Here is a 27,794-nt window from a genome sequence, read left to right as displayed (position 1 = left end):
AATGCCCTTCTCGTTGGAAACTGGCATGCAAGGGAGAAGGAATATGTCTTAACCTTCTATCCTGGATGTGTTGCAAACATCACCATCCTGTTCTTTGCTACCAACACACAACCATTGTGCAGGTAGCTTGTATTTTTCAAATGTGGCTTTTCCTTTGAATATAAACTGAGGCAGAGAGGGGGGGAATAGATTTTCCACCCCCCACATTTCTATGTGTTTCAAAGAGGAAAAGGAAGGTCTGCAACTCAAAAGAAATACTGATGGATTAATCATGATATTTTTAGTTGTATAATTGATCAGTTTTCAATTGGCATATGGGTGATAACAATACCTCTGAAGCAAGAAGCATATGTCCTTTGTTTTTAGATTATGAAATTGTATTGTAGCTGGCATCCTTACCCTTCTGCATGTGAGAAAAGAGAATGGCTCTTTTAGGATGGGTCTTGCCTTTTGTAGTTTTCCATAAGCACTTGAATTAAAAAGAAGCCTATATAGTATATTCCAACAGTGAAGTCCTTCTCCAATGACTGAACTTGCTAAATGACAATGAAATGCTGACTGATTCTTGATGGCTGTTTGGGAGGGGAACTGGCAAGTTGAGGAAAGAGAGTGCAATGGAGTGTCCTGGAAAAGGGCACAGAACCTGAACTTGACACAACAACATTTTGTTGTAGATTCCACATGAATGCGTTTGTGGGTGGGTGTTTAGCCATCCATCCATCCTGCTGCCAGTTTCCTCTCTTGGTTGATCTAAATCAAGTATTTCAGTCCAGATGTGCCTTTCATAGATGCAATACCTGTGTTATGTTCTTAGATATTCATATCCACGAGTAACTTTTCTCATGAGTAGTCCTAAGAGGGAAGTTGGGCTATGTTTTTTCCTCATTTTATAATAGTAGTATCAGCTTTGAACAAAAAGTCATGGCAGTTTTAAAGCTGTCAACAAACACATTTTTTTGGGGGGATAATGACTTACAGAAATGAAAAGCAACTGGGTGTGTTTTGATTTGTAATACCTCATTTTTCATACAGCGGCAGCAGCCTTGCTGCTTCCATCCTATAATTTGCAATATTTACTGTCTCTTGTGATGACTGAAAACTGCAAGAGCCCTGCTATTCTTTTCTCCAGAAGCCTATTAAAATGGTGACAAGCAGCAGTTGACAGTAAGGCAAATTATACCATTGTATGTTTGAATATTTCTTCATTATTTTTTTAAAAAAGAAAAAAAGTCTTGTGGAGCTGTATTCAGATATCATACCAAGCCATTCCAAAGTCAGCACTGGAAGCTGTGCCTTTGAATTGGGCTCACCGTGGTTTGGCATAATGTTTGAATGGATAAATCAGTGATGGGCATGGAGCCCATGCCTTGCATTCAAAAGGTCTCTGGTTTGACTCCTAGCACTTCCAGGTAGTAAGGAGATGAGAAAGAACCCTGCCTGAGAAACAGGGGTGCCTTCAGATGTTTTCTAAAAGTCAGATAGTTGTTTATTTCCTTGACATCTGATGGGAGGGCATTCCCCAGGGCAAGCGCCACTGCCGAGAAGGCCCTCTGCCTGGTTTCCTGTAACTTCGCTTCTTGCAGTGAGGGAACCGCCAGAAGGCCCTCGGCGCTGGACCTCAGTGTCCTGGTTGAACGATGGGGGTGTAGACACTCCTTTAGGTATACAGGGCTGAGGCCGTTTAGGGCTTTAAAGGCCAGCACCAACACTTTGAATTGTGCTTAGAAACGTACTGGGAGCCAATATAGGTCTTTCAGGACCGGTGTTATATGGTGTCGGCTGCCACTCCCAGTCTAGCTGCTGCATTCTGGATTAGTTGTGGTTTCTGGGTCACCTTCAAAGGTAGCCCCACGTAGAGCGCATTGCAGTAGTACAAGCGGGAGATAACTAGAGCATGCACCACTCTGGCGAGACAGTCCGCAGGCAGGTAGGGTCTCAGCCGGCGGACCAGATGGAGCTGGTAGACAGCTGTCCTGGACACAGAATTGACCTGTACCTCCATGGACAGCTGTGAGTCCAAAATGACTCCCAGGCTGTGCATCTGGTCCTTCAGGGGCACAATTACCCCATCCAGGGGTACAGAGAAAAATGCCTCTTTACCCTGGCTTTTGACACTTGTGGGTCTGAAAAATATACCCCTCCTTTTTTCTCTGATTACAAGTTATTCTAAAAAGTTTTTAATGTTGTAACTCACCTTGGGACCTTAGGGTGAATAATATTTTACTATATATCATAATCTCTAGGGAGTGAGAAGCTATGCAGAGTCAAGTTCCACAGCAAGAAACATCCTTCTAATTGCATATTTTACTGCACTGCTTCTTACTCTGAAAGCACTCAAGAGTGTGTTACTTGGTGAGATCAGATTACAGCAGCTCCATGAGATACTTAACACGTGCACCTATTTTAAAATGCATTTAACCTTTTGACCAAAATCCTTCGTTAATCCATTGTCATTGGAAACAGATACATTCAAGACAGCGTGATTAAATTTTGGAAAGGCACAGATTTGAAACTTCAGGAGGGAATGTTTTGGGAAGCTGTGGCAAGTTGATGATTGGTCTGCTAGAACTTTGAACTTTATTGTTATTACGGCCAAAGGCCCACAATATAATCTTATGCAACACAATGTACAGTGGTCTGCTAGACTTTTTGTTGCTCAATGTTGGGTGATAAATGCTTGCAGCTGAAGCATAGCTGCCAAGTATCCCGTTTTCGCCGGGAAACCCCCTTTTTTCCTACCGTTTCCCGGCGGTCTCCCGTATAGGTTTTTATCCCGTTATTCTCCCTTAAATCTGCTTCTGCCGGCGGCCATTTTTCTGGTGCCGCTTTGCCCTTATATGGGCACCAGAAAATGCCGGTGCCGGAAGTCGCTTCTACGTGTGTTCGGAAACGCGTAGACGCAACTTCCGGTGGCACTTTGCCCTTCAATGGGCACCGGAAAATGGCAGTGCCGGTGCCGGAAGTCGCTTTTATGCGTTTTACGCGTGTCGTGGGCTGCCGATCCCGGATTTTTCCGCCCAGGACTTGGCAGGTATGAGCTGAAGAAATGAGTTTGTGGGGATGATCAGTCTTGTTTATCTGCCTGTGGGAAGCAGGGGTGGCCGGTGGGGGACCTGTTGGGATAATCTGAGGGATTCCTGAATTCTTGGGGTGGAGGTCTGACTAACAGGGCTGGCAATTCCTTACTGGAGCCTTGGTCTCAGTATGGAATGGGGAGGGTTATTGCACACTTCTGATGTTTTGCAGTGAACACAACTGAGCAGAAGTGAAAGCACCCCACTGGGCCTGCTCTGTGGGAATGAGGGAGGTGGAAAGGTCTTACTTCACCTCCTTTTGTGCGTCCTCTCGGTGTTGTCCAGCTTAGCTGTTTTGTTGGGATCTGCCTTGGAAGAAAGTGGAGTGGAATCCTTGCCTGTCTGCTGCGATGGATTTACCCAAGGCTAGCTGTTTACTCAGGTGTTTTGAGGTGGCTGGTTACAGCCCCTTTTTTGCTTGCTTAGTCTCTGTTACCTGCTGATTTTATAGTTTTATATGACTTTTTAAAATAATAATAATAATTTATATACCACCTTTTCTTTCAAGAAGAAATACATGGGTGGTTCACGAACAAATGGAAGCCGGCAGCAAAATAACAAGGATAAAAACAGCCTATTAAAAAATATTAATAATTAAAATATACAGTACAATACATTCATCAAGAACATTAAAACATCTGTTATTTAAAATGTATAATGAACGAGCCCATTAAAACGCCATAACATCAGTTGAAGCAGAAGATTCAAGTCAGGAGACCAGGGGGGTGCTTATATTCAAGTGTGTCTTCAAGAATGCCAACATCAATTGAGGTTTTTAGCAGAAAGACAAGAAATGACAAACCTATTCTCTTTTCTTTCTTGAGAAAAGTCAGCGTTCTTGTTTCTTTGATTAAAAATTAACTGTGGTTGAGGTTGGTGGGTTTTTATTTTTAAGTAGAATAAAAGCTGTTCAAGGAAGCACCTTGGTATATTCCGGCCCAAAGCCCTCCATTTAATCTTCAGCAATCCACGCTAAAAGGATTTGAGAGGCCTTGGGCAGAGGTGAGCGTCAAAGACTCGATTAAGTGTGGGGAAGTCATTTCTAATTTACATCATCATTCCTTGGGAAACTGGTCTGCAGTTGACTTGTGGGAAGTGAAATGTTAGGTTTCCTTGCGTGTCTCATTCGATTTGCCAGTTATCTTTCTGAGGAAATAGCAGGAGACTTTGGACAATGTCCTGCTGAAGTGATAACAGGCCTACCGGTAAGGTCAAGTAGGCTGGAGGGAGCAAGAGGGCAGGGCCTTTTCAGTGGTGCCCCCCAGCTCTAGTTATGCTATTCCCACTGGATTGTGCCTACCTGGTCTCTTCTGCACAAGTCTCTATCAATTACCTATTCCAGATTGCCTTTTTCTTATCCGGTTTTAATTGCTGTTTGTTTTTTGAAACACAATGATTTGTTTTATGATGACCTATTTGAAATGTTTCTCTCTATGCTTTCTAAGATACTAGTTTTTCTATCTCTTTTTGGTGAATTTCAATGCAGTCTATAATGTGCTATACGAGATGCCTGAGAAGGGCTAGGCAGGCTTCCTCAACCTCGGCCCTCCAGATGTTTTGAGACTCCCAATTCCCATCACCCCCGACCACTGGTCCTGCTAGCTAGGGATCATGGGAGTTGTAGGCCAAAAACATCTGGAGGGCCGAGTTTGAGGAAGCCTGGGCTAGAGCAGCCTAAAGCAAGGGCTGCGTGGAAGGATGGAACCAGTGGACCTGCAGAGGTCACTGGACCTATCAACCCCAGCCAGCAAGGTTGAGGGGAGTTGTAGTCCAACAACACCTGGGGAGCCACAGGTTCCCCATCCCTACCTGAAAGGTGAGCTTAATATACTCTGAGAAATAAAATTAACAAATGCCAATTTCCAGAATAATCGGCATATCAATGTTTGAATTAAAACGCTGCCTCGAGGGCAGGGGGAGCGCCATAATTTCAATGTTCCTCCATGAACAACAATACTTCATACAGAAAATGAGATATCCAGGGAGAAAGGGCTCAAGCTTGGTTGTCTCTATGACATGGTAGTTTTCTTTGTGTAGTGATTATTTTTCACGAGGGCACATTCATGTGAGCGTCTCTCTGTCATCAGAGGTAGTTCAGCCTAGGGTCGGGTTTACCAGCCCAAGGGTCCCCCCCCCCCCAAAAGAAAAGAAATACTGGTACATTCTCTTTTTTTTAAAAAAAGGGGACACTAATTTGTATGAAACATGCATATGCTAAGTTATAGATTATTAATGCAGATTTAGAAACAATTAAGGGTAAAGGGGCCCCTGACCATCAGGTCCAGTCGTGTCCGACTCTGGGGTTGCGCCGCTCATCTCGCTCTATAGGCCGAGGGAGCCAGCGTTTGTCCGCAGACAGCTTCCGGGTCATGTGGCCAGCATGGCGAACCAGAGCAGCACACGGAAACGCCGTTTACCTTCCCGCCGGAGCAGTCCCTATTTATCTACTTGCACTTTGATGTGATTTCGAACTGCTAGGTGGGCAGGAGCTGGGACCGAGCAACGGGAGCTCACCCCATTGCAGGGATTCGAACCGCCAACCTTCTGATCAGCAAGCCCTAGACTCTGTAGTTTAACCCACAGTGCCACCTGGGTCCCCTAATTACTGTACCACAATTTTGAATAGAAATACAATCCATCTTACCATAGTGAGGGAGACTGTGGCCAGCTGAGCTGTCTGCTTGCTCAGGCTGCTCCTCCTGTTTAAACCAGCGTTTGACCAGTCAGCCTTTCTAACAGAGCACTGTTCTCTGTAACGTAGGACACTGGCCACCCTAACTGCCCCAGTGAGAATAAGGCCTACAATTCTGACTCTAGAACGCCCTTTGTTTCTTAACAGGTGCGCTATCTTTTGGAATGGGTGGAAGACGATCTAGAGGAACCCGAAGAAGCCGGCAGCAGCAGCATGGAGAAGCTGGAGTTCTGCCACCCCTTGTGCCAGTGTTCCAGATGTGGCCCTGTGCAAAAGGTCTGCCCGTCTTCCTCCTGCCCAGGCCTGTCATTCATTGTGTCCAGCTCTGAAACATCCTCCGCTCCTTGTCCTTATTAGAGTTCACGACCTCCTGAGATGAAGCTGCTCTCCTGGGTAATCAGACTCCTGAAAGGATTGAGCAGCCGCTCAGGAGAAGCTTGTTTTCCTCTGGAAGAGGCAGGGAGGGGGAGAGAATGTTGCACTTTATGTCCTCAACTCACCTTCCTCTCAGGGGCAAAGGAAGGGGGTGTAATGGGGGCGATCCAGCCCGGGTGTCACCACTGAGGGGGGTGACAAAATGGCAGGCAGCATTCACACGGTGCCTGCAGCGCGCCCGAGCCATACAGCTCTCCTGGGAGTGATGCAACGGCTTGAGCGCGTGCAGGCTCCATGCTTCCCAAATGGTCCGCCCGCTGCCCCCTCAGCTGTAGGGCGGCTGAGTTAGAAGAGGCAGGCACACTCCTTGGAGGCCCTGTGGAGCGTCCTACCTCGGGTTGCCCTGCCCCACGGGCAGCTGGCCATGCCCCTGGGCGCATGGCATGCACGCTGCTCCAGGCACGCCACTCCAGGCATGCTCTGCCATTGCTTCCTCTCCCTGCGGATGGTTTCCCTGTCTTGGCATTGCACTCCTCTTCCAGAAGTCTTTGCCTGTGGGAGAGTAAACAAGTAACAAGGCCTCTGCTCTCGATTTCCCAGCTGCTGCTTTCTCCCTTGCTAACCAAATGGAATCATAGAACTGGAAGGTACCCCAAGGGTCATCTAGTTAAACCCGCTGCCGTGCAGGAATCTTTTTGCCCAATGTGGGGACTCAAACCCCTGACCCTGAGATTAAGAGTCTCATGTTCTACCAACTAAGCTATGAAAATCATACAGCAATGGTTGTGATGTTTTAGATTGTAAGCCTGTGGGCAAGTCCTGTCTCGCTTGGGCTCTTTTTTAATGTGCATAGTAATTTTAGGCACTTGATATTACTACTACTACTTAATAAATCACTGTTCATAATAATGGTGAGTTTACTCCAATACATTTGCATCATCTCAGCACACAAATAGCACTCTGAAGTTTCCAAAGCAGCGCTGAATTCCAGGCGGTGGCTGTCGTGGGATGTTTGCTTGCTTGTTCTCTGTCTGGTACGTGGGGAGTCAGTCAGCTGAGAAGGCTCTGATGGAATTTCCCTTTCTTCCTCCCGATAGAAACTCTTCCGAGTTCCCTCCAACGGCCTTGGAGTGAACATCACAAACCAAGAGGGCCTGACACCGCTGCACGTGGCCTCGCTCCATGGACGTGCGGACTTGGTCTCCCTCTTACTGAAGCACGGAGCCAACCTCGAGGCAAAGGACGCTCGCCATGCAACACCTCTCCACCTCGCCAGCCAGAACGGGCACTTCCAGGTAATAATACCGGTAATAATAATAGTAATTTATTATTTATACCCCGCCCATCTGGCTGGGTTTCCCCAGCCACTCTGGGCGGCTTCCAACAGAAGAATGAAATAATTGATTAAAGATTAAAAGCCTCTCTAAACAGGGTTGCCTTCAGATGTCTTCTAAAAATCTGGTAGCTGTTTTTATCTTTGACATCTGATGGGAGGGCGTTCCACAGGGCGGGCACCACCACCGAGAAGGCCCTCTGCCTGGTTCCCTGTAACTTGGCTTCTCGCAGCAAGGGAGCCGCCAGAAGGCCCTTGGCACTGGAGGTCTTGCAGCAGGGAGGTCTCCTCTTCGACCTTATTTATATACCACTGTATCATTAAAATATATCACAGCGGCTTACAACAATACAAAAACATACAGTAAACCAGGGGTCCCCAAACTAAGGCCCGGGGGCCGGATGCGGCCCAATCGCCTTCTCAATCCGGCCCCCGGACGGTCCGGGAATCAGCATGTTTTTATATGAGTAGAATGTGTCCTTTTATTTAAAATGCATATCTGGGTTATTTGTGGGGCCTGCCTGGTGTTTTTACATGAGTAGAATGAGTCATTTTATTTAAAATGCATCTCTGGGTTATTTGTGGGGCATAGGAATTCGTTCATATTTTTTTTTCAAAATATAGTCCGGCCCCCCACAAGGTCTGAGGGACAGTGGACTGGCCCCCTGCTGAAAAAGTTTGCTGACCCCTGCAGTAAACTCATAAAAAGTTAAAAGAAGACCATTGCATTCTTAATTGCTTGCATATTCCGCCTGGCGAAATAGAAGAGTTTTCAGCAGGCATTTAAAAGCTTGCAGACAAGGTGCCTGCTGAATCTCTGCTGGCAGGATGTTCCACAGCATACCTCCACTGTTGGAGGCAGTAAATGCTTCTGAATACCAGTTGCTGGAAACCTCAGGAGGGAAGACCACTCTTTTGCTTGAGTTTTGCCTGCGGGCTTCCCAATGGAGGCATCTGGTCACCATGAGAACAAAGGGGTGCCCTTTGGCCTGATCCAGCAAGGCTCTTCCACCCACCCAATTTTGTTTCCACTTTTGCGCACCTTGGGGTTTGCCCAAGTCCCTGATAGCTGTGTATGGGTGGGGCCAGGGCACAAGATGAGCACCTGCACTCACCATGGCGATAATAATCTTGCTTGTGCCTGTGCTTTGCAAAGCATTAATGTGAGTTTGTTTCATCTAAAGAAGGAAAGATTGAGAAAATGCAGGGGACTTGAACCCTTTTACTTCTGGTTTTTGCATGCGTTGAAACTGTTCAGAGCTGCCATGATAACCCTTATTTCCTTTTCCCATAGGTGGTAAAGTGTCTGATAGAGTATAAAGCTAAACAAAATAAAAAGGACATTTATGGAAACACTCCTTTAATTTATGCCTGCTTGAATGGCTGTCTAGAGGTAGCGGCCTTTTTGTTAGAGGTAAGGGACCTTTGGGTGTTTTCATGCAGTGGTACCTCGACTTACGAACGACTCGACAACCGAATTTTTCGACTTACGAATGAGGCAAATGGCCACACGCTTACAAATGTCTCGACATCTGAAAGGAAACCGCGGCGGTTTTAGATAGGGATTTTTCGACTTACGAATTTTTAGATAGGGTTGCTTCGACTTACGAATTTTTCCATTTCCAATGCATTCCTATGGGAAATCACGTTTCCAGTGGCGCTTTTCAACTTACAAATTTTTCGACCTACGAAGGTGCCCTCAGAACGGATTAAATTCGTAAGTCGAGGCACCACTGTATTTTTCTTTTTTTTCTTTCTTTTCACTGTGGTATTTATTTTTCATATTCAGTAATCATGAGATGGCAGATCTGGCAACATTCTGAACAGCAAAGGACTTTTCATCACACTCTGCTCTTAATTTCAGCATTTTGAGAGTACATTTCAAAGGATGGGTTGCCCTAAAGCAGAGGTTTTCAACCTTTTGGGGTCCATGGCTCCCTTGACCAACTAACATCTTTCTGCAGCACCCCTGTAGGGCTCAGGAGCCCAGTTATGTCACCCTTTGCCCACAGAACTGGCAGCCTCTTACCCTTTTTCAAACACCTTCCTCAGCCTCCTCCCCTCTCCTTGGGAGTCCTCTGGGCGGCGGTAGCTGCCATCCCGGTCTCTGAGCTGCCCCCCTGCCAAAGCTGCTCCCCTGCCAAAGAGAGGTGCCTCCATACACTGCCCCACAGGGCAGAGGCACCCCCTGGACAGCCCTGGTAGCTTGTAGCCAGGGCTGCTGCAATAAACAGCTGTGCAAACCTTTGGAAGCAGAGACATCAGAGGAGGGAGGGAAGGAAAGAAGCCAGTGTTGCCTGCGGCACACTGGTTGAAAACCACTGCCCTAAAGTATGATTGGGTAAGCTATGGCCCTCCATATGGTGTTGGATTGTAACTCCCATCATCATTGAGTGACCAGGCTGACTAGGGTTGATGGGAATGGGAGTCCACAGACGCCTGGAGGACCACAGCTTCTCCATCCCTTCCATAAGAGAACTGTGGGGGAAATCTAAGCCTCATGTTGGCATTCATTTGTATAAACTTGCCCTTAGTTATATTAAATGTCTACTGGAGATGAACTCACCTTATCATGTGAGCTTAGTGGGTTCGGATTCAGAGTGGAAGGAAAATAGATGCTAGTGCAGCTATGCAAATGCTTCTGCAAGAGCTGTGCATGGGTGCATTTAGTGCAGAGGAAAGTGGATTACATAGCAGTCCCCAGGCTTCCTAGTACATTTAGATGTAGTTTCACATTTCTTCTGAATCTGGAAGGGCATCTTTAGATTCAGCTCGTTGGTCAGGTTCAGGCATAATGGGAAACCGTGGTTTCCTGTTGTGTGAAGAACTTTGCCCCCCCCCCCTTCAATTGCAGCTGCAATGAAGCATTTGCCTCCAGTTTGAAACAAGCCACACTTTCCTAAGTTCAGGGACTGTGGTTTATTTAAAAGCAGAAGTGAAAGCTGCCGATCTCCTCCTTGTGGCAGCAAAGAGGAAGAAAAGGAAGAAGGCAAGTTCATGGCTCCTGCAGGCTCATTCACATAATGGTAAACTCAGTGGTTTCCCATTTTGTCTGAACCAGGCTGCTACTTGTCAATGGAAAGCACAGTGGGATGAATGGATTGCTCAATCATTGCCTTTCTGTTGATAGCATGAAATGAGAGATCTGTCCTTGTCAATTTGTTACATTAAAACACATATTTCCATATTGGAAGAGCCATTGTGGACTGACTTGAGACCTAGATTCAAATATCACATTTAACCCATGAATCCTTACTCTGAGCCAACCTCACAGGGATGATGTGAGGATAAAATGGGGGCGGGAGGGAGATGTATGTTCAGCTTCTTGGATGAAAAGTGGGATGTAAATAAGACAAAGGGAGAATTTGAGAGGGGGGCCGTCCTGTAGTGACGGAGCAGATGGGTTTCATGCAGAAGGTCCTAAATTCAATCCCTGCCATCTAAAGTTTAAGAGGATCAGATGGGAGACAGGAAATATCCTCTGCCACAGACCCCCGACAGATAACATAGTAAAAGTTGATACAACCTTCTAATCGGTACCATTCTGAAATACTGAAAGAAGTATGAGAACTTGCTGTTTCCGTGTGACCTCCTTTCAGTATCATCGCTTCCATATCCTTTGCCATCCTTTCTTTCCCTTCAGAACGGGGCCTCGGTTAACCTGTACAACAACCAGGGCAACACACCTCTCCATAAAGCTGTGATCGGGAGCTACGAGCCTTTGGTACGGCTCCTGCTGCAGCACGGAGCATCAGCACATGCTCGGAACAACAGACAGTGCACGCCCCGTGACTACGCTGAGCCTGTAAGTGGCCCATTTGTCCACAGGAGGAACTTGCTAGCCCACAAGTACAGTAAGCCTACCAGCCTCCGCCTGGCAGCCATTCATGGACTGATGCATTATCAGCCAGAGATTTCAATGGGGGGTGTGTGTGATTGGCTCCAGCTTTAGCCTGAAGCTATACTTCTCAAGTGACATAGATCAGGGGCTCCCTGATGGTGGTCCGTGGACCACAGCTTTAGTCTGGTGGATTTGGGAGTGTCTGTGAAGGACACTTGCCCTTTGAGTTCTATGGAATCCAAATTGTAATACAAGAAAATATAGGAAATGAAAAAGCAGTAAAGACACAATTAAAAACAAACAAACATACAGCGTCTAGCATGGTGTATTCCAGTTGCTACAACAGGCAAAAAAATCATGAAGAGGTCTGGCAAGACCTTCAACATTTTTCAAGTGGACCCCCTGGCATAGAGAACAAAAGTAGGAGTGTGGTAATTGGTAGGACTAGCTTGCTGATTAATGATTGGTCAGATATTGTCCATCGTCCGTCCATTGTTTGACTGTAGTAAAATATTCCAAGAATCCAGAACAGTCATGATGCTCGAAAAATGTACCTGCTTCTTTATTATACACCCCCAGCCCTTTAAAAACCTGTTTCTACAGTGTTCCGAACCACTGTTAAGTGGCATTTTCATTCGTTGTGCTGGAAGTTCTTATGCTAGAAATATGTTATTTTATTATAAGTTAATTGCATTTTATCATTTTTTCGCTGTAAGCCACCTAAACAACGGTGCTGTTGGGCAGCTTCGTATAATATACAGCAGTTAAATAAAATATTTTTAAAGTGAGAAACTACCTCCCCCTTTTGTCCCACCTAATTTAAAGAAATCGGGTATCCTTGAGCTGCTGAGGGCCGTAGTAACCTCAGAAGAGGGAAGAAAGACTGACTGCAGAGCTCACGTGGCTGGGAAGAGCAGAAAAAAAAGTGAGTGTGGCATTTTGACTAGCAGAAACGAATCACACTGGAGGCTGACCTTACTAAGCAGGCGGAGGGCTGGTGGGCTGAACAGGGCAAGGAAGCTCGTTTGCTGCTGTGCCAGATGAAAAGGGTCTCTGCCTTCTCTAGTTGCCTTGATATATGTGTTATTTTTCTGAAGAGCTTTTTTCCAAAATCAGGTTTTAAAAGGGAGCTGTGATGATGGGGGGTAAACCTCTGTTCCACTAGCTCAGGGGTTCCCAACAAAATTTTCTCGAGGAACCCTCATCGAGCCGCTATTGTGACAAGGACCCCCATTAATTCCTAATCCTAAAATTAAAAAGTGAGAGCCAAATTAAGAGTCTTTTTATAAGAGTCCAGGGAGGAGGGAGGGGAATGGAGAAGGCAGGGTACCTGCGCAGTAGCGCACAAATGAAGCCGACGCGCGCAAAGCATCTTGGGGAGGTGAGCGTTAGTAGAATGTGCGCGCTGCCTCTTTGCAAAACAGTAGTGTTTGTAAAGCGCCACCTAACGGCATACAGCAGAACTACTGCCTCATCTAATTCTAGTTTTGCACTAGACTCTGCTCATGCAGGAAGCGGCCAAAACAAAAAATCTGTTATCATACGAAATATATTTAATATATTTTTTTATTCTAATAGTATCTTGCGGACCCCTCTGGCATAGCTCGCGGACCCCTGGGGGTCCCCGGACCACCTGTTGGGAACCACTGCACTAGCTGGTGTGGAGAGAGTAGTTTGAAAGGCTTGCTTCTTGTTTTTCTTTCTTCAAATGTCTTTCTTCAACACTGATAAGCCTGCAAAGACGTTTACAACTTGCCAGGTAGCTAGAAAAACCACCTCACATCCTGTGGACTAGCCCTGTGGCTTTTTTTGTTTTTTGGATTGCAGTAGGCTTAGCACATACAGGCAAACTCCTTAGCTTTGGTAATGCAAAGACCGCAGCCCAACTTGGGACTTAAGGTTCACACAATTTAAAAACAAAAAACAAAACAAAACAGAACGTAGGAAGCTGCCCTACACCAAGTCAGACCATTGGTCCATTTACGGTAGCTCCAGGGTCTCAGGTAGAAAAAGGCATCACCCACTACTTCAGATCATTTTAACTGAATACACCAGGATTGAATCTGGGACCTTCTAATGCAAAGCATGTTCTCTACCACTGGGCTATGTCCTTTCCCCAGTGCTGGCAAAAGGGCTGCTGTGGCTACTCTGCTCAGTTTTTTTTGGACAAGAACCTAGGAATGTGCCAGGGCTAGCTATTTTCCCATTGTCTACTGAGGCTGCCAGCAGCTCCCTAGGGCAGCGATGGCCAAACTTGGCCCTCCAGCTGTTTTTGGACTACAACTCCCATCATCCCTAGCTAACAGGACCAGTGGTCAAGGATGATGCATAGCTGCCAAGTTATCCCTTTTTTAAAGGGATTTTCCCTTATGCTGAATAGGCTTCCTCGTGAGAAAAGGGAAAACTTGGCAGCTATGGGATGATGGGAACTGTAGTCCCAAAACAGCTGGAGGGCCAAGTTTGCCCTAGGGTCTCAACCGGAGAGCTTTGCCATCACCTGGCCCTCCTTATTGGAGATGCAAATCAGGTGCCTGATCCCTGCCTAATGCAGGTAGATGTTACCTAATGCACTTTGTGCCAACACCTGGGGTCAGGTCAGTCCTAGGAGAGCTAAATACCTTTGTTTTCCCATTGTGTAAGCAGAGATTGTCACTGGCAGCTTAAATAATTCTAAGCTTTCTTTTTAAAAAAAGAACAGGAGCCAGCCCTGATCCGGTGTTGTTACCTGGGATGGGCAAGGCTCTGTCTTTCCTTTTATAGCCCCATCCAGTTTACTCCAAGATGATTGTTTCCTGCCCTAAGTGGGAATGATTGACAACAGCCCAGTATTCTTGCTAATGTAATTTCAATCCCTACAGGGATATTTTTGCACCTGCTGTTTTCTGCAGCCAGCACTAAGGAGCTGATCCTCATGAAGTTTATTCTAGGAGACCTCGCCATAAGAAGGGGTTTTTGAAAGGCTTGGGAGTGGGCTGGGTGGTGATGCGGGGGCCACATAGGTTGCTTCATGGCCCTCTGCTCAGCCTGTATGTTTTGCAGATGGCCATGTGAATGTATGGAGTGCAGCATATGCTAGACAGGGTGCTATGTCAGACAAAACCAGTTTCTGGGTTTGGGGTGATTTTCATGTTCTGCAGGCAGCAGAATGAGGTGGTCAAATCACCTGCACTGGCAGAATGGACGGCATCACTCCTGGCTGCAGGTGAGAATGCCTTTATTAAACACATATTCAAACTTCCCTGCATATAAGGGAGGAAGGTTTGATCTCCCCTCCCCTGAAGTGGTGCAGTCCATTCTTCTGATTCAGTTCCCTCCTCATTCTTCCCGATGCCTGAGTTCAGCCGCAGACCGGATCTTGGGATTCTCGACCCGCTGTAGCAATGATGCCAAGCTGAAGGTGGCTTTCATTCATTCTTAATTCAGGATTGTGTGGACTTGATTGCTAAAGAAGAATGCCAATTTAATTGCTTTCGTTACTTAAACCTGCAGTCAGTTTTAAATCTCCCGAGATAGCAGACGATCTCGTCGCCCGGCGTCTTCAGCTGGTCCAGTCAATCAACCGCTTTAACAAGTAAGCTTCAAAAACTGCCTTCCGAGTACTGCCTGCCAGGACTGCCAAAGCATCAGGTAACACTGCATGCAGTCTTCAATTGGGCTGGAGCTGCAGGATGTCTTCCAAGCCAATCTGGTGTGGTTAGTGTCAAACTAGGACCTGGGAGGCCAGGGTTCAAATCCCCACTCGATGGCCATGAAGCTCACTGGGCTTGCTGTGCCCACCACTTTCCCTGCTTTCCTTTATAACGGGGTTGCAGGGGGAGTGTCACTGGTGGATCAATGCCTTTGCTTGTGCAGAGCAATGTAGCACCTGCTATGCATTTGAACAGTGCTTGCCTATGTCATGCCGATCTAAACATTCCATATTTTGATGGAAACCGTAACCTGAGTTTGAGGTCTTCATTTGAGCAGGAGCTGGAACAGGCTTTTTGCCCTTTCATTTAGCCCTTCCGTAGTATAAGCCAACACACTAGGAGGTACTTCAATTAACTATTGTTTCACCTTTTGTCCAAACTGAAAAAAACTATGGTTACTAGCATCAGAACAAACCAGGGTTTGAAGTTGGTTCAATTACATTGGCTTATTCAATGCTGGCAACCAGTTTCCCCTTATGACACACCATTTGGCACTTAACAGAATGCGGCTTGGTCAGGTCTTTACTACTTGGGGCAACTTTCAGAGACGGCACAGGGAGCTGCAGCAGAGAGGATGGCTGAAAAGCATTTGTGGTCCTCTTTTGGTTCCAGCCTTTGCATAGGGCACCTGGTTAGTGAATCCTAAAATAAGGAAAGGGAGACAGAAAAGTTTTTCAGTAAATAGGGCCGCATCCAAAGGTGCCCCACGGGAAGTGACATTCTGCGAATATGGGGAGCTTCGATCCTGTGGATCAAAGTGATTTTTGCTGATTTTCCTCTGCCACTCCTCCACAGCTCTATTTAGAAAAGTTCCCCATCCCTCTGAAGGGAAATTGCCAAAGTTGCCTCCCTCCATATCAGCTCGAAGGAGCTTCTGTTGGACCCCTAATGGAAGGGCACTTTTGAATCCAACTCATGATGTCCCAGCCATGTCCAAGTGCATAACAGTGACACCTTCACTGCTTAGGTAGGACTGACTTCGTTTAAAGAGCCTGAGCACCTGCAAAGAGGTCAGGTTGTACAACACTCTGTGACGTCTCAATTAGTGGCTGGAGAATAAAGAATCCAATACGCAAGCTGGCTGTCCCCAATTTAGACTGATGGAAAAGTGGCTGATGTCCCTAAGGGTAAATTTAAATGACTTGTCTTCTGACCTTTGTACGTTTAGACGCCAAAGGACAACTCATGACATTTATACCCCAGGAAGGTCAAGAATTTTCAGCAAAGGCAACGGAGCAGGTTTTGTTATTGAAATACTGCCACCTAGTGGCTGGCAGAGATACACTGCTGTACTAAGCGACTTGTACCAAAATGTAACAAGTTTCTGTTAACCTTGTTTGTGTCTTTAGGTCAAAAGACTTGCGGAAAACTATAACGAGAGATAAAAGTGTCCCTAACTTTAATGATGAATTACTACACCAGGTAGGAAGACAGGTTTGAAATGAAGGGCTTGATTTTTTTTTTACTTTTTTATTTCATAAAATGTATATACCGCTTGGTTGTAGAAAAAACCCTCAAAGTGGTTTAAAAAAATTGCAAACTGAAGTAAGTGGTGGCTGAGATTCTTGGGGTGTTAGTTCTACAAATGTGCTGGATATCTGGTATCTGGTGATACCAGATGACGTCAAAGTGCAAGATAGATGTTGTATAAGCTATGCCACGGCAGCTGCGAGAGTATTGATCGTGAAAAGTTGGAAGTCCACAAATGTCCCAGAAAAAGAAGACTGGCAACAAAAATTATATAATTATTATAATCTGGCACTGAAGTATGAACAAATTAAAGGAATCAAATCCGAAGATTCAAATAACAATTGGAAACCATTCTTAAATAAAAGATATATTAGAAAAACCAAATCTCATATCAGATATTTAAAAGTTCTACAAACAATCAAGGATTTTGATAGGATACAACAATAACATACATAAAGTATGAAAAATTAATAGAAAGTTAAGGTTTAAATAAATTAAAATTAAGGTAAATAAGAAAAATAGTATGTAGAGAATATTGAAGGAACAATAAGGGAAAAACTCAGAAACGGTTGAGAAGTTGACGGGGAAGGTAAAGGGAGGGAGGGCATAGGGTGGGGAAGGGGTGGGAAAAAATGTGCTGGATATGCAGCATAATAGACAAGAGTCTATGGCTGGGGAGACCTGATTTCAGACCCCAACTTGCTACGGAGTTGGTAGCAGTCATACACACTCACCTGGCCTGTTATGAAGATAAAAATGGGAGAATCCCGATGTCTCCCACCATGACCTCCTTGGGAGGAAGGGCAGGACATAATTAAGGTGTGCCATCCATAGGCCCTTCCTCAACATGGAATGCCTCTTATTTGAATGATCCATTCCTTCTCCCCTATATTTTTAGTTATCTAGTGGAGAGGTCCAGTAGATTAATTGGTTCAGAAAAAGACAATTAGGATGGTCAGGGATGAGAAAAATAAAATAAAGATAGTGGTTAAAGATATTGGAGGCGGAGGTAGGGGGGAGTGTAGGCACGATAGCACTTTAAATCCCTGAAAGGCTTTCACAAAGAGGAAGGCAAAGAGTTGTTTTTTACTTCCCCAGAAAGCCAGACTTGACCCACTGGGCTGAAGTTACAGGAGGGTAGCAGCTGATTAGGAGGAGGAACTTTTAATGGTATTTGCTTTAGATTTATTTGCCAGATAAAAATAAAACTTATTAATGGTGCTTTTTTGTTTTGTTTTAATCCTCAAGTTAGCTATTAGGAGCTTTGATAAGAGCAAGCTAAAGCCCGTGGATCCTTTAAAACAAAGCAGGATGCAGATCCTTGACTCCGGCAGCAGAGGGGAGCCCACACTGGATGAAGTTGAGTCTGATGTGGCAACAGCACCTCTTAGAAGTAAACTAATGCACCGGAGACACACGGTTAATGTGGCCCTTTCAGATGCAGATGACATCCACAATTTATCCAGAGATCCCCAAGTTTCTTCACTGGAAGGCTGCTCCGATGATTGATGCTTTCAAAAACACTGGCAAGGAAGCAAGTTTGTAAACCAAAAACAGCAGCAGCAGCAGCAACACCAATTGGCGTCAGTTCCACTCCCTTCAAGAATCAAAGAATCCTTAGGAACAAGGCATTCAAAACTGCATTGTGAAGACTGGCAGGAAGAGGAACCTCTCCTCTCTCAACCAACAGAGTTTGCAGTTGGAGACAGAAGTGCTGTTTATTTGCAGTTGGATCCACAAAACCCAACAGGTGTGATCCATTTTAAACACACACACAACTGAGATGTATATTGAGATATCAAAAACTATGAGACACATTAGTCTGTACTTGAACTCTTGAAATCAGAGATAACTGTAAGGGGTGTAAGTTTGGAACAGAATACCTATGGGACTTCCAAGGCCAACAGAATTATAGTTTGAAAAGATAGCTGTTTCTTTCCATTTTTGCACTGCTAGTTTGCACCAGTTGTTGAAAGGAACTGCACACACCGGCAGCATAGTTTGACACAAAGGGCAAGATTGCACAGATCCTTTGGTTCTCATTTATTTTATTGAAACATGGGCCATATATGGGTAGTTGGAAGTGAGGGCGGTTATAGTCACTGTTTTATAAACAAAGGGTACATCATCTTATGGAGGAGAGCAGGACTAGCAGAGTTGAGACTTGGATTTTGAATCATTTTATTTTATGTAGCAGCCCACATAAGTGAACATATTCTCAAATACTTGTATCGAGACTACAACCTTACCCTGTTTAAAATAGAAAATATGCATGGCACAATAATACAATTCCACTAAATGCAATGAGTCTAGCTGGAGAGTACATCTGTATCCACCGGGTCTTGGAAGAGCTGCTTAGTTGACCTTACTTGAAAAGACACTTCCAGATTGATAGATGGGGGCACTTTTAGTAATGGAGCGTCAGCTTTTGGTAAACATTCCATTCTTTGTTTTTATTTTTAAGAGGGATTGAATTATCACTTGAACAGCACAATAACTTTTGTCAATTCCAATTTTGTTTTTATGTAATATTTGTAAACAATACATTGGGTTTTTATTGTTTAATATTTCTCTGTTCAGAATGTTAGTGCAAGGTATATAAAAAGGTAGAATGCTAGAGGGCTCCTGAAGGACAAGGAAAAGTATATTTTTCTACTAAGTAACTGAGTTCACCTAGTTTTCTTACATGCCTTTGACTTGTGCCAAATGATGGGAGAGAGAAAGAAATAGTAAAATTAACTAATCTATGCTCCTAATGTGGGACTCTTTATTTATGGTAAGTCGTGAATTGCAGCTTGCTGGTTGATGGGAGCTGCTGCCATAAAGCATTTTCTGAAAACTTTATAGCCTGTTGCTCATGTCCCAGTTTTAGCAACACAGATCTAGTTGCACGAAAGTGTGGGTGCTTCTTCTGGAAGCAGGAGAAAAGCAATGCATTCTGGGTCATCCTAAGCCTCCACTGTAAACAAGTTCCCTTGTATACAATAGTGAAAAGTTATCAAGTTTGATATGAGCATTGTTTTCAGTATTAACTCTGTAGAGGGGGCAGGGAGCAACATGTATTGGTATTTTTAAAAAATCAGTGCCTAGTGCTTTACAACACCCAGAGACACGGGAAATGGTGTCTTCCCTGCTTTATCCCAAAGAAAGAAGCATTTGGCCACTCAAAATTTATTGGCTACAACTTGAACAGCCACAGCTGTAAACAATTAGTGCATCAGTGTGCCCTAATTATAGTGTCTTTAATGCAATTACAACGGACAAATAATTGCTCTCTACAAATCAGGTTTCTTTATGGAAAGATTTTAATATGTTTCAAATCTCTTACTATATATGTTCCACTTCCATAGTGAAGAAGAGGGCCAAACCCCTCCTCCTTTTACAGTCTGCCTTACATGGGATGTTGGTACAGTAGACATACAAAAACCATGTCATTTTGCATTCAACAAAAAGGCACAACCTGAAGTCACAATGGCACCATGATGGCCAGGGGAATTAAGCAGCCGTTTCAATAACTGCCTGAGAAACGGAGGCAGTTTGGATAAGAACAAATAGGTTTTGTCTGCTACCAACCTTTAGCCTGCGAGATGTTGCTGAACCACAGTTCCCATCATCTCTGGATACTGGCCAAGATGGCTGGAGTTGACAGGAATTGCAGTTTAGCGACATCTGGTGAGCCAAAAGTTCATCACCTGGTCTACACAGTTCTGTGTTGAAATGATATTTAAGAGAAAATCCAGCTGCTGTTAAACCCTTAAATATTTTTAATACGAAAGATTTAAGCACATGCTTAAGTCTTCTGTTGAAATTAAAAGGGCTTTAAGGATCCTGACTTATGCTATTAGCTAATGTATGGCAGGGGGTGGGGAAAGACATCTCTTGAGGGAAATATTTCCCAAGCAGACATTATTTCAAGCTTCATTGTGTGCCAACCAAGATTTATCTAATTTTCAATGCAATGCAACAGATCATGCAGCAAGATACTGTATCATGAAACCATATTCTGATCAACAACCAACCCCTCTGACTTTGCTTCAGTGGTGCTGCAAGTGTTCCAGTACACCCAAGCGGACATGACATGTAACTCACACATTACATCATGATCCTTTAACGTTTAAACCAGTAGCCTTCAACATTTGGGGACCAACACACACATCTGGGGTCCAGTTTCTTAATTTTCTAACCTATCTGTACAGTGGTAGTGCTCCTGTTGCAATCTACCTTAGATCAGGCCCCAACGTGCCAGTTGAAGACCAGTGCTTCAAAACCACGCTGACTGGGATTCGCTGTCCATTAGGACGCTCAAACCGCTTAAAAAACCCTAAGAGCAAATTCTAGTTGCCATCCTCGGGAGAAAGGGGAGGGAAAGCTTGCACATGGATGGGAAAACTCCATGCTGCTCCGAATCCTTCAACCGTGGTTAAAGGATCATGAATGTCATGTTTATACAGCAGCCTCCAATCTTAACATATTCAAATCAAATCTTGTATCCTGTGAACTATTTAGCCTGCACATGCAACTCTACTAACTTTGACAAAACCAGCAGGCTGCTTGCAATGCAGCTTTTCTCATTCCCTGCTGGGTTACGATGCATCCTGTTGCCACTGAAGTACGACAAGCATGCTGCCCACAGGTGCCAGTGGCATAGCAGAGTCCAAAGGAAAAATGAAGTCCAAGTGACAGGGAGTGAGCCATAACTTCCCAGGCCTCTGCTATAAAAACGGTCTAAGAAAACCATTTCACTTAATTTTATTATACAGAACACAAGGATCATCCCTTTATATTAAAAAAAATGTGTACAGGGGGAAAAAAAGGTGTAAACTTTTCATCTATGCTTCTGCCAGGCACAGCATTCTTTCCTTGACATACGCCAGATGATTTGCATTTCACCAATTAATCTTCCTCATCAGAATCCAAAACTTTCCTTCTGTTGAACTATGGAGAAAACAGTGTAGGTGAAAACAACTTTGAGGACAAGTTTAATAATCAACAAGAGCTGCTCTTCCTCCAGCCAGAAGAATTCCCTGTTTGTGTTATGAGAACAAGAGCAAGCAGAGAGCTGCTCCCAGGTTTTGCCAGCTGCATAGCTCGCACCTGCCCAGCCTAAAAATCAATACCCAAGTCTTTGCTCATTGCCTTGCTGCACTGCTAGATGTATTTTCAAGATGCATGCAAGCAAATCTATTACTATAGTCTTTACATCAAGGGATAGGGGCCAGCTTGTAGGCTACCTCCTCCCACCAAGCTGCAGGAAGTGGCCCCGGCAGCTTTATCTCCTGGACTGATTAGAGCGCTCTCTAAAGAACAAACAGAAGGATATTTTGTCTCTCATCTTAGAGCGAAGCACTACAGCACTAAACTCAGAGATGAAGTCACCTGCCTACTTTTCCAGGCGTTCAAGGCTCCGTTTCTGGCCACTCCCACCCCACCAAACTGTAAGCAGTAGCATTGAAGTACATATGCAGATTTTCTGCTCTGTATAAGCTTGTCAGCTTCATACAGGAATAGGCATGCAGATGTAGTAACCCTTTAACAAAAATACTGGCCATGCTGTGATCCTGCGACCACTCTACTATTGGCAAACAGGCTCCTGTTTTAAGATGCCCTACCTTTACTGTTGTTTTCTTGTCAGTTTGCTGACTCACTTTTTCAAGTATTTCTATCAACCCTTGTTCAGTTACCTAGGAAGTAAAAAAACAATCTCATGTAGCAGATACTCATTTGGTGGGAATGCCTTCTATTGCACATTTCCTTGTCACCTCCCTCTGGGGACAGAAGAACACACCCTATCATAGCTGCCAAGTTTTCCCTTTTCTCACGAGGAAGCCTATTCGGCATAAGGGAATTTCCCTTAAAAAAGGGATAACTTGGCAGCTATGCACCCTATACAAGCAATTTAAACACTACATACAGTTAACACTTTCATCCAGAGCATCATGACAGTGGAAGGACAAAACTAAACAGCAAAGATCACCACCACAGCATCATTAACTGGTAATCTGCTATCCCTCATGTCACATAAAACGATTCATCAACTTTTTATACAAGACTAAAAAAAGCGATTTGGAAACAAGTGTGAAGAGGCTAGAGAATTATCCTATAATAGTACAACTTTTCAAAGCTTATAAATCAATGTTTTGCAGGATGTGTAAGAATTATCTTGCCCAGTGAGACAGAGATCCATCTAATTTGGCATTCTGTTATCAGGCAACAGCAAACTCAGGCCAGCAGAATAAACAGTGTTTGCTTTCTACTAACAAACCACAAGGTGAAGCCATGGTTGTTTGTAGCCTTCCTAACCACGGCTTGTTATCACTGTGGTTTAGCATGACATCCAAACCCTTGCTTGACCATCATTTTGTCAGGCAACAAAGACACAAAGCAGGAACAGGTGGAAAACAAGTCAAATGTCAGAGAAACAAGCGGCAGCTTGTTTGCTAGTCTGTGAGGTGATTCATGGTGCGTTCAATAAACTGGTTAAATCAAAACCACGGCTTTGTGTGATGCCTGCCTTTGAACGTTTATTTATAAATCTATATTTCATGAAAGTTATTTCCTATATATTTGATTCATCAAGAAGTCATGACAGAGATTCCACTTACCTTCCCACCTAACTGTCCAAACCTGCCCATCTGTATGAGGTAATTCTCCACCGCTTTTGCCTTTTCTGGTTTCACAAGCGCTAAATTACTTACTGAAAAAGGAAAACAGAAATTTTGCAATTTTTTAAAAAACAACACCACCAGATTACTAAAATCAGGCAAGACTTATTATTCACAGTACTGCAAAAGGCCTTGAACTGTTATTTTAAGACGGATTACTGATCTATGCCTGGTCTTATGAAAAAGGAAAAGTGTATTTTAAGGAACTCTGTATACTGCTTTGTTCAAATATGGCTTATTAGGATCTTTATGTTTCCTTCCTGATTTCTGATTGTTCCATTCCACTCAACTTTTAGACTAGGGGAAAAGTCCAGAGTAATGCCTTCAGACTGCAGTGCTTTAGGATCCAGGAGCAACTGACAAGAGCTGCAAAGGGGAACAGTCAGCCATCCTCTTGATGTCAACTCCAGTCCAGAGTCCTAGCTTAGTACCCACCAATACATTTAGGAATACCACTACTGTATTCTGCAGAAGCAGCTTTTAACTCAGCAGTCCTCACTAATGACCATTCTAGAATAATTAACTATATATCAACAATAAGTTCAGAAAGTAGTATCCCAGTGGTGTCTCCTCTGCATCCTCCTTAAAACAGAAAAAGCAAATGTAGTCAGAATTGAAACTTACTTCCCACATAAGTGTGCCTAGTACTGGACCCAAAACACTGTATTCTTTTCCTTAAAGATAAGTCTGTGCAATCTAAGTAAGATGGACTCAGAGAATGGTTTTAGAAGTTGGCCAGAATACGCCATGGATGCTTACATCTGGCACGAGCTGCCTGATCCAAAAGCTGAGCCAAAACGTTATTCCTCATTTCTGATTCCCTGTAATACAAGAATTATGCAGGTAAATTACAGCTTCAGAACATGTGCAGTACAGTGCAGTACAACCAGAAGTTTCATATTTAGACATTGCTAGTACTCCATTATATTTAAACCATTTAAACTACTATCCTTATGAAATTTACTGTGGAATTTGAGCGCAAATTCATTTATTATTATCTGGAAAAGAGAATCCAACTATGGAAACTTGAAACACATTCATTTCAGCGGCAGACCACAAGTTATTCATGGCTCAGTACCAAACCCCTACGAAGGTTAAACTCTCACTTGTTTTAACAGTGGGATCTTGATGCAGGAAGATTACACACCCGTTTAGAAGAGTATGTGCATTGTAAAGATCTAATAAAGACAAAAAGGATAGCAACCTTCTTTAAGGAGAATGACAAAAAGAGGGAAAACTCTACTGGTCCCAGTGTTCTGTGTCTCTTCTGTTTCTGCCTCTAAATCACAATTTAGTAATAAATGCAAACATGGCAGCCCATACCCCTGTTGCTTTTTATTTGTTTCACCTTCATTTTTCCTATAAATTAATTTTTTGAATTATATTAAGTTAATTTTATTGCACCATCACACCTGCAGAGACCTGAATCTGGATGACTCCCAGTAGATGTATCTCACAACATGCTTCCAGTCATGTGGTAATACTGGTTACAGGATACAATCATACTAGCCAAAAAAACTAAGATGTGAAGGGGTGCCCTCTCCCTTGCTGCTGTGCATGACATAATAAAGGTATATCAGTCTACCAAAAAGGTGCCTTTTGTTTTCATCCCCTCTGTTACCTCTGTTTTGCTTCTTGCTGTGCGATGTCACTGGAAGGATCCTGGAATGTTAGAAATAAGAACCAGTTTAGTAGTAAAGCATAGCACTACTGAAGAAGTGCAAACAAACAAACAAAGGCTAAAGTACACATCTAAGGCCAGGACTGTTCTCATACAGAAAGACTCATAAATCCACAGCTATTACTGCTCCTAGGTAGGGAGAAGGCACTAGATCCTAAAAGATGAGTCAACTTCTGAGGGTGTTGAAGTACGCAACCTTCAGGTAATATAAAATCTACCAATCAAGGTGGGAAAGTAGCTATTCTTCAGCACCACAGATGGACAAGTTACTTAATACAAGCCTGCAGGCAAGAAAACTTCGCAGGTGTTTCTTTTTTCCCTTTGATGCCACAAATGGGCATATAAGAACAGGTGAGCTGGCAAAATAGATGTTGTGTACCAGTAATGCTTTTGCAAAGGCTGGCTCTAGATTCCTAGTCAATGGCTAGATTTGACAGGCCCACCTTGGTGGATGACTGATAAGTGCTTTCTACACAAGCCCCTTCTCCAGGTTGGCAACTGGGTGTGGGGCAGTGGAGCAAAGTCATTTAAGAACCTTCCAAGAGCTGCATTTGATGCTGGGACTGACAATCGCTGAGCCCTATTTCCAGACAGTGGCCGAATCACAGAACCCCTGCTCACTCCCACTCCGAGCCAGTGTGGCATAACCAGTGTCAGAATACAACCATGGAGACACAGGTTCAAATCCCCACTCATCTACGACACTAGCTGGGCCACCTTGGGCCTAACCTACTTCTCCCAGGGCTGTTACACAGATAAAGATGTGGGGGGGACGGGGGACGGACGGACTTAGGGTTGACAACAATCATGCATAAAACCTAGGACAAAGCCCACATAGGGTAAACACAAAAAAACCAAACCAGACACCACCATCAGTCCTTGTTTTCTCTCTTTCAACTGGTTAACTTCATTCATTTTTTTAAAAGGGAGATGTTTGTGTAAATATTGGATGTAAGCTGCTTTGGGTTTATTGCGGGAAAAAAGAAGTGGAAACCCTGAAAATAATATATATGCTGCCACCCCTGTATATACACTTTCGTGGGCGTCAAGCTCCATTGAACTCAATGGGGTTCCTGAGTGAGTAGATACTCTATGTAGCATTAGAAATAATCCACAGCTGTGAAGTTTTCCCCTTTCTCGCGAGGAAGCCTATTCAGCATAAGGGGATTTCCCTTAGAAAAAGGGAGAACTTGATAGCTATGGAAATAATCCCAACATATGTGTGTGTGTGTGTACAGACGTGCATAATACACAAACACGAGTCTCTTTCTCTGACTTCTCTCAGGGTGGTCTCTGCGCCCCTCCATCCTTGCCTCCCACGCCTGAGGTGGCCCTGAGCCCGCAGTGAGGACTAGCGCCATGCAATTAAAACCAAAGGCCCAAGCCCGCCCTTCCGCTGGCCGGCCAGCCAGAGGGGCCTCGCCTGCGGGTCAGGAGACTGGGCGAAGTGCCGAAGGCGACGCCCGCCCGCGTGTGAGGAGACGGTCGAGGCCCGGCACCCTCCGCTCCGCTCACCCCGTGCTTGGCTTGCAGCTCGGCCATCCTCTGCTTGCGCAGCTTCTCCAGATCCTCGTCCGCCATGGCTAGAGACGAAAGAGACGTCGATGACGCGCAACGTGGGCGGGGCCGCTTCTCTCTTCAATCTCTCCAGTTCGCGTCAGTGCGCCGGCGCAAGAGCAGGCAAGGCCAGCGCAATCACGCACCGAGAGGATTGGAATTATAGCACAGGCAGAGGAAGCCGAGCGCCGAACAGACCAAAGCAAGAGCCATCAATAGAATCAGACCACGCGGGTTTTTTCTAGTCCACCTCCCTGCCACGCAGGAATCTTTCGCCCACGACCCTGAGAGTGAGGGTCTCGCGCTCTGAGCTTAAGAGAGAGAAAGTTGGTGAGCAAACGATCAATGCTCGCCTGCTTGTTTACAGAGCCTACTCAGAAGTTACCGTTAAGTGCCCACTGAGTCCGATAAGATGTAACTCTGCCAATACGGTCATGAAATTCTGCTCAATATTCATCCAGAGCAGAACTCTGACGTATAGTTAGCAGAGTAAAAACTTAAACACGTTGCAGGATCCCCCCAAAACAGATCATGTTGTTGTTTAGTCGTTCAGTCGTGTCCGACTCTTCGTGACCCCATGGACCAGAATTAATATTTCATCCAGCAGAGCTTTACTGGTACTGAAGGCAAATGAGCATAATGGTCACAAATCCAATACATTCAGGATTGGCACTGTCCATAAGAAATCCAGATGCAGCAGACTTGACTTTAACTTACAGTAATTTATTATAAGTCTAAACCTTAACAACTAAGCATAATGTACAGACCACCACACCAGAAGAAAAGACAGAAAGAGAAAAGTGAAACCCAGTCTCCTCCTGGCCTATTATTATAGTCAGCATGACCTTGACAGAAGGAGATAAGAGAACCAGTTCAAGCCAGCTGTACTCAGCTTCTCTGAAGGTATAACCCAAACGTCATGAACCTTCTGCTTGTTTCTTTTACAGAGAAACTTTCAGAACCCTCTTGAATTAATTAGAATAGGAAAGACCTCTACAAATCAGATCAATACTTTCTGTACAAAGAAATGCAAACTGACATCTGCATGTCGTAAAATCATAGAAGTGAAGAGCTAGATGGGACCCCTAAGGGTCATTTAGTTCAACCCCCTGCAGGAACCACCAACTCAATAATCCTTGGCAAATGGGCATACAGCCTCTTCCTTAAAAACCTCCAGTGAAGGAAGGAGGGAAATCCCGAGAGCTTGAGTTGCAACAGCGGGGGGACGTAGAGAAAATGTATAAACATATGTAAATTTTATACAAATTTGTGTCCTATTATTAGCTCTCCTTTTTATTGACGAACTTCCTCTTTTTTTTGGAGCTGTGCAAGCACACACACCCATGTGTAGTTAAGCCCTTAAGACTGATAGGACAAGCACATTTCTTGTTGGAGGCTTTTTGCCTTTCAATGTCAGTTG

General features: G+C 44.4%; 2 protein-coding genes across 5 annotated transcripts in view; one reads left to right on the top strand and one right to left on the bottom strand.

Moving 5' to 3' along the window:
• ANKRD27 (ankyrin repeat domain 27) overlaps window positions 1-20,727 on the top strand; it is a 71,342-nt gene extending 50,615 nt beyond the window's left edge. For all 4 annotated transcript variants that reach the window (XM_060276097.1, XM_035117240.2, XM_035117239.2 and 1 more), the window contains 8 exons: window positions 5,914-6,042; window positions 7,239-7,436; window positions 8,769-8,888; window positions 11,118-11,279; window positions 12,141-12,240; window positions 14,805-14,886; window positions 16,354-16,426; window positions 17,723-20,727. In XM_060276097.1, the coding sequence (XP_060132080.1) occupies window positions 5,914-6,042; window positions 7,239-7,436; window positions 8,769-8,888; window positions 11,118-11,279; window positions 12,141-12,240; window positions 14,805-14,886; window positions 16,354-16,426; window positions 17,723-17,983 (1,125 nt within the window). In that variant the 3' untranslated portion in view covers window positions 17,984-20,727. The remainder of the gene's footprint in view (window positions 1-5,913; window positions 6,043-7,238; window positions 7,437-8,768; window positions 8,889-11,117; window positions 11,280-12,140; window positions 12,241-14,804; window positions 14,887-16,353; window positions 16,427-17,722) is intronic.
• Window positions 20,728-21,207: 480 nt separating this feature from the next.
• PDCD5 (programmed cell death 5) lies at window positions 21,208-26,465 on the bottom strand. Its single transcript, XM_035117242.2, has 6 exons — window positions 26,333-26,465; window positions 24,758-24,798; window positions 23,896-23,957; window positions 23,077-23,168; window positions 22,084-22,155; window positions 21,208-21,409 (listed from the first exon to the last, which is right to left on the bottom strand). Exons 1-6 carry the CDS (start codon window positions 26,396-26,398, stop codon window positions 21,368-21,370), a joined length of 375 nt encoding a protein of 124 aa, XP_034973133.1. The 5' UTR covers window positions 26,399-26,465; the 3' UTR covers window positions 21,208-21,367.
• Between the last annotated feature and the right edge of the window lie 1,329 nt (window positions 26,466-27,794).

The sequence above is a fragment of the Zootoca vivipara genome, chromosome 6 (genome assembly GCF_963506605.1).
Source record: "Zootoca vivipara chromosome 6, rZooViv1.1, whole genome shotgun sequence".
Classification (NCBI taxonomy): domain Eukaryota; kingdom Metazoa; phylum Chordata; class Lepidosauria; order Squamata; family Lacertidae; genus Zootoca; species Zootoca vivipara.
Note: the sequence above shows the minus strand (reverse complement) of the source record. Positions and strands in the feature narration are given on the sequence as shown.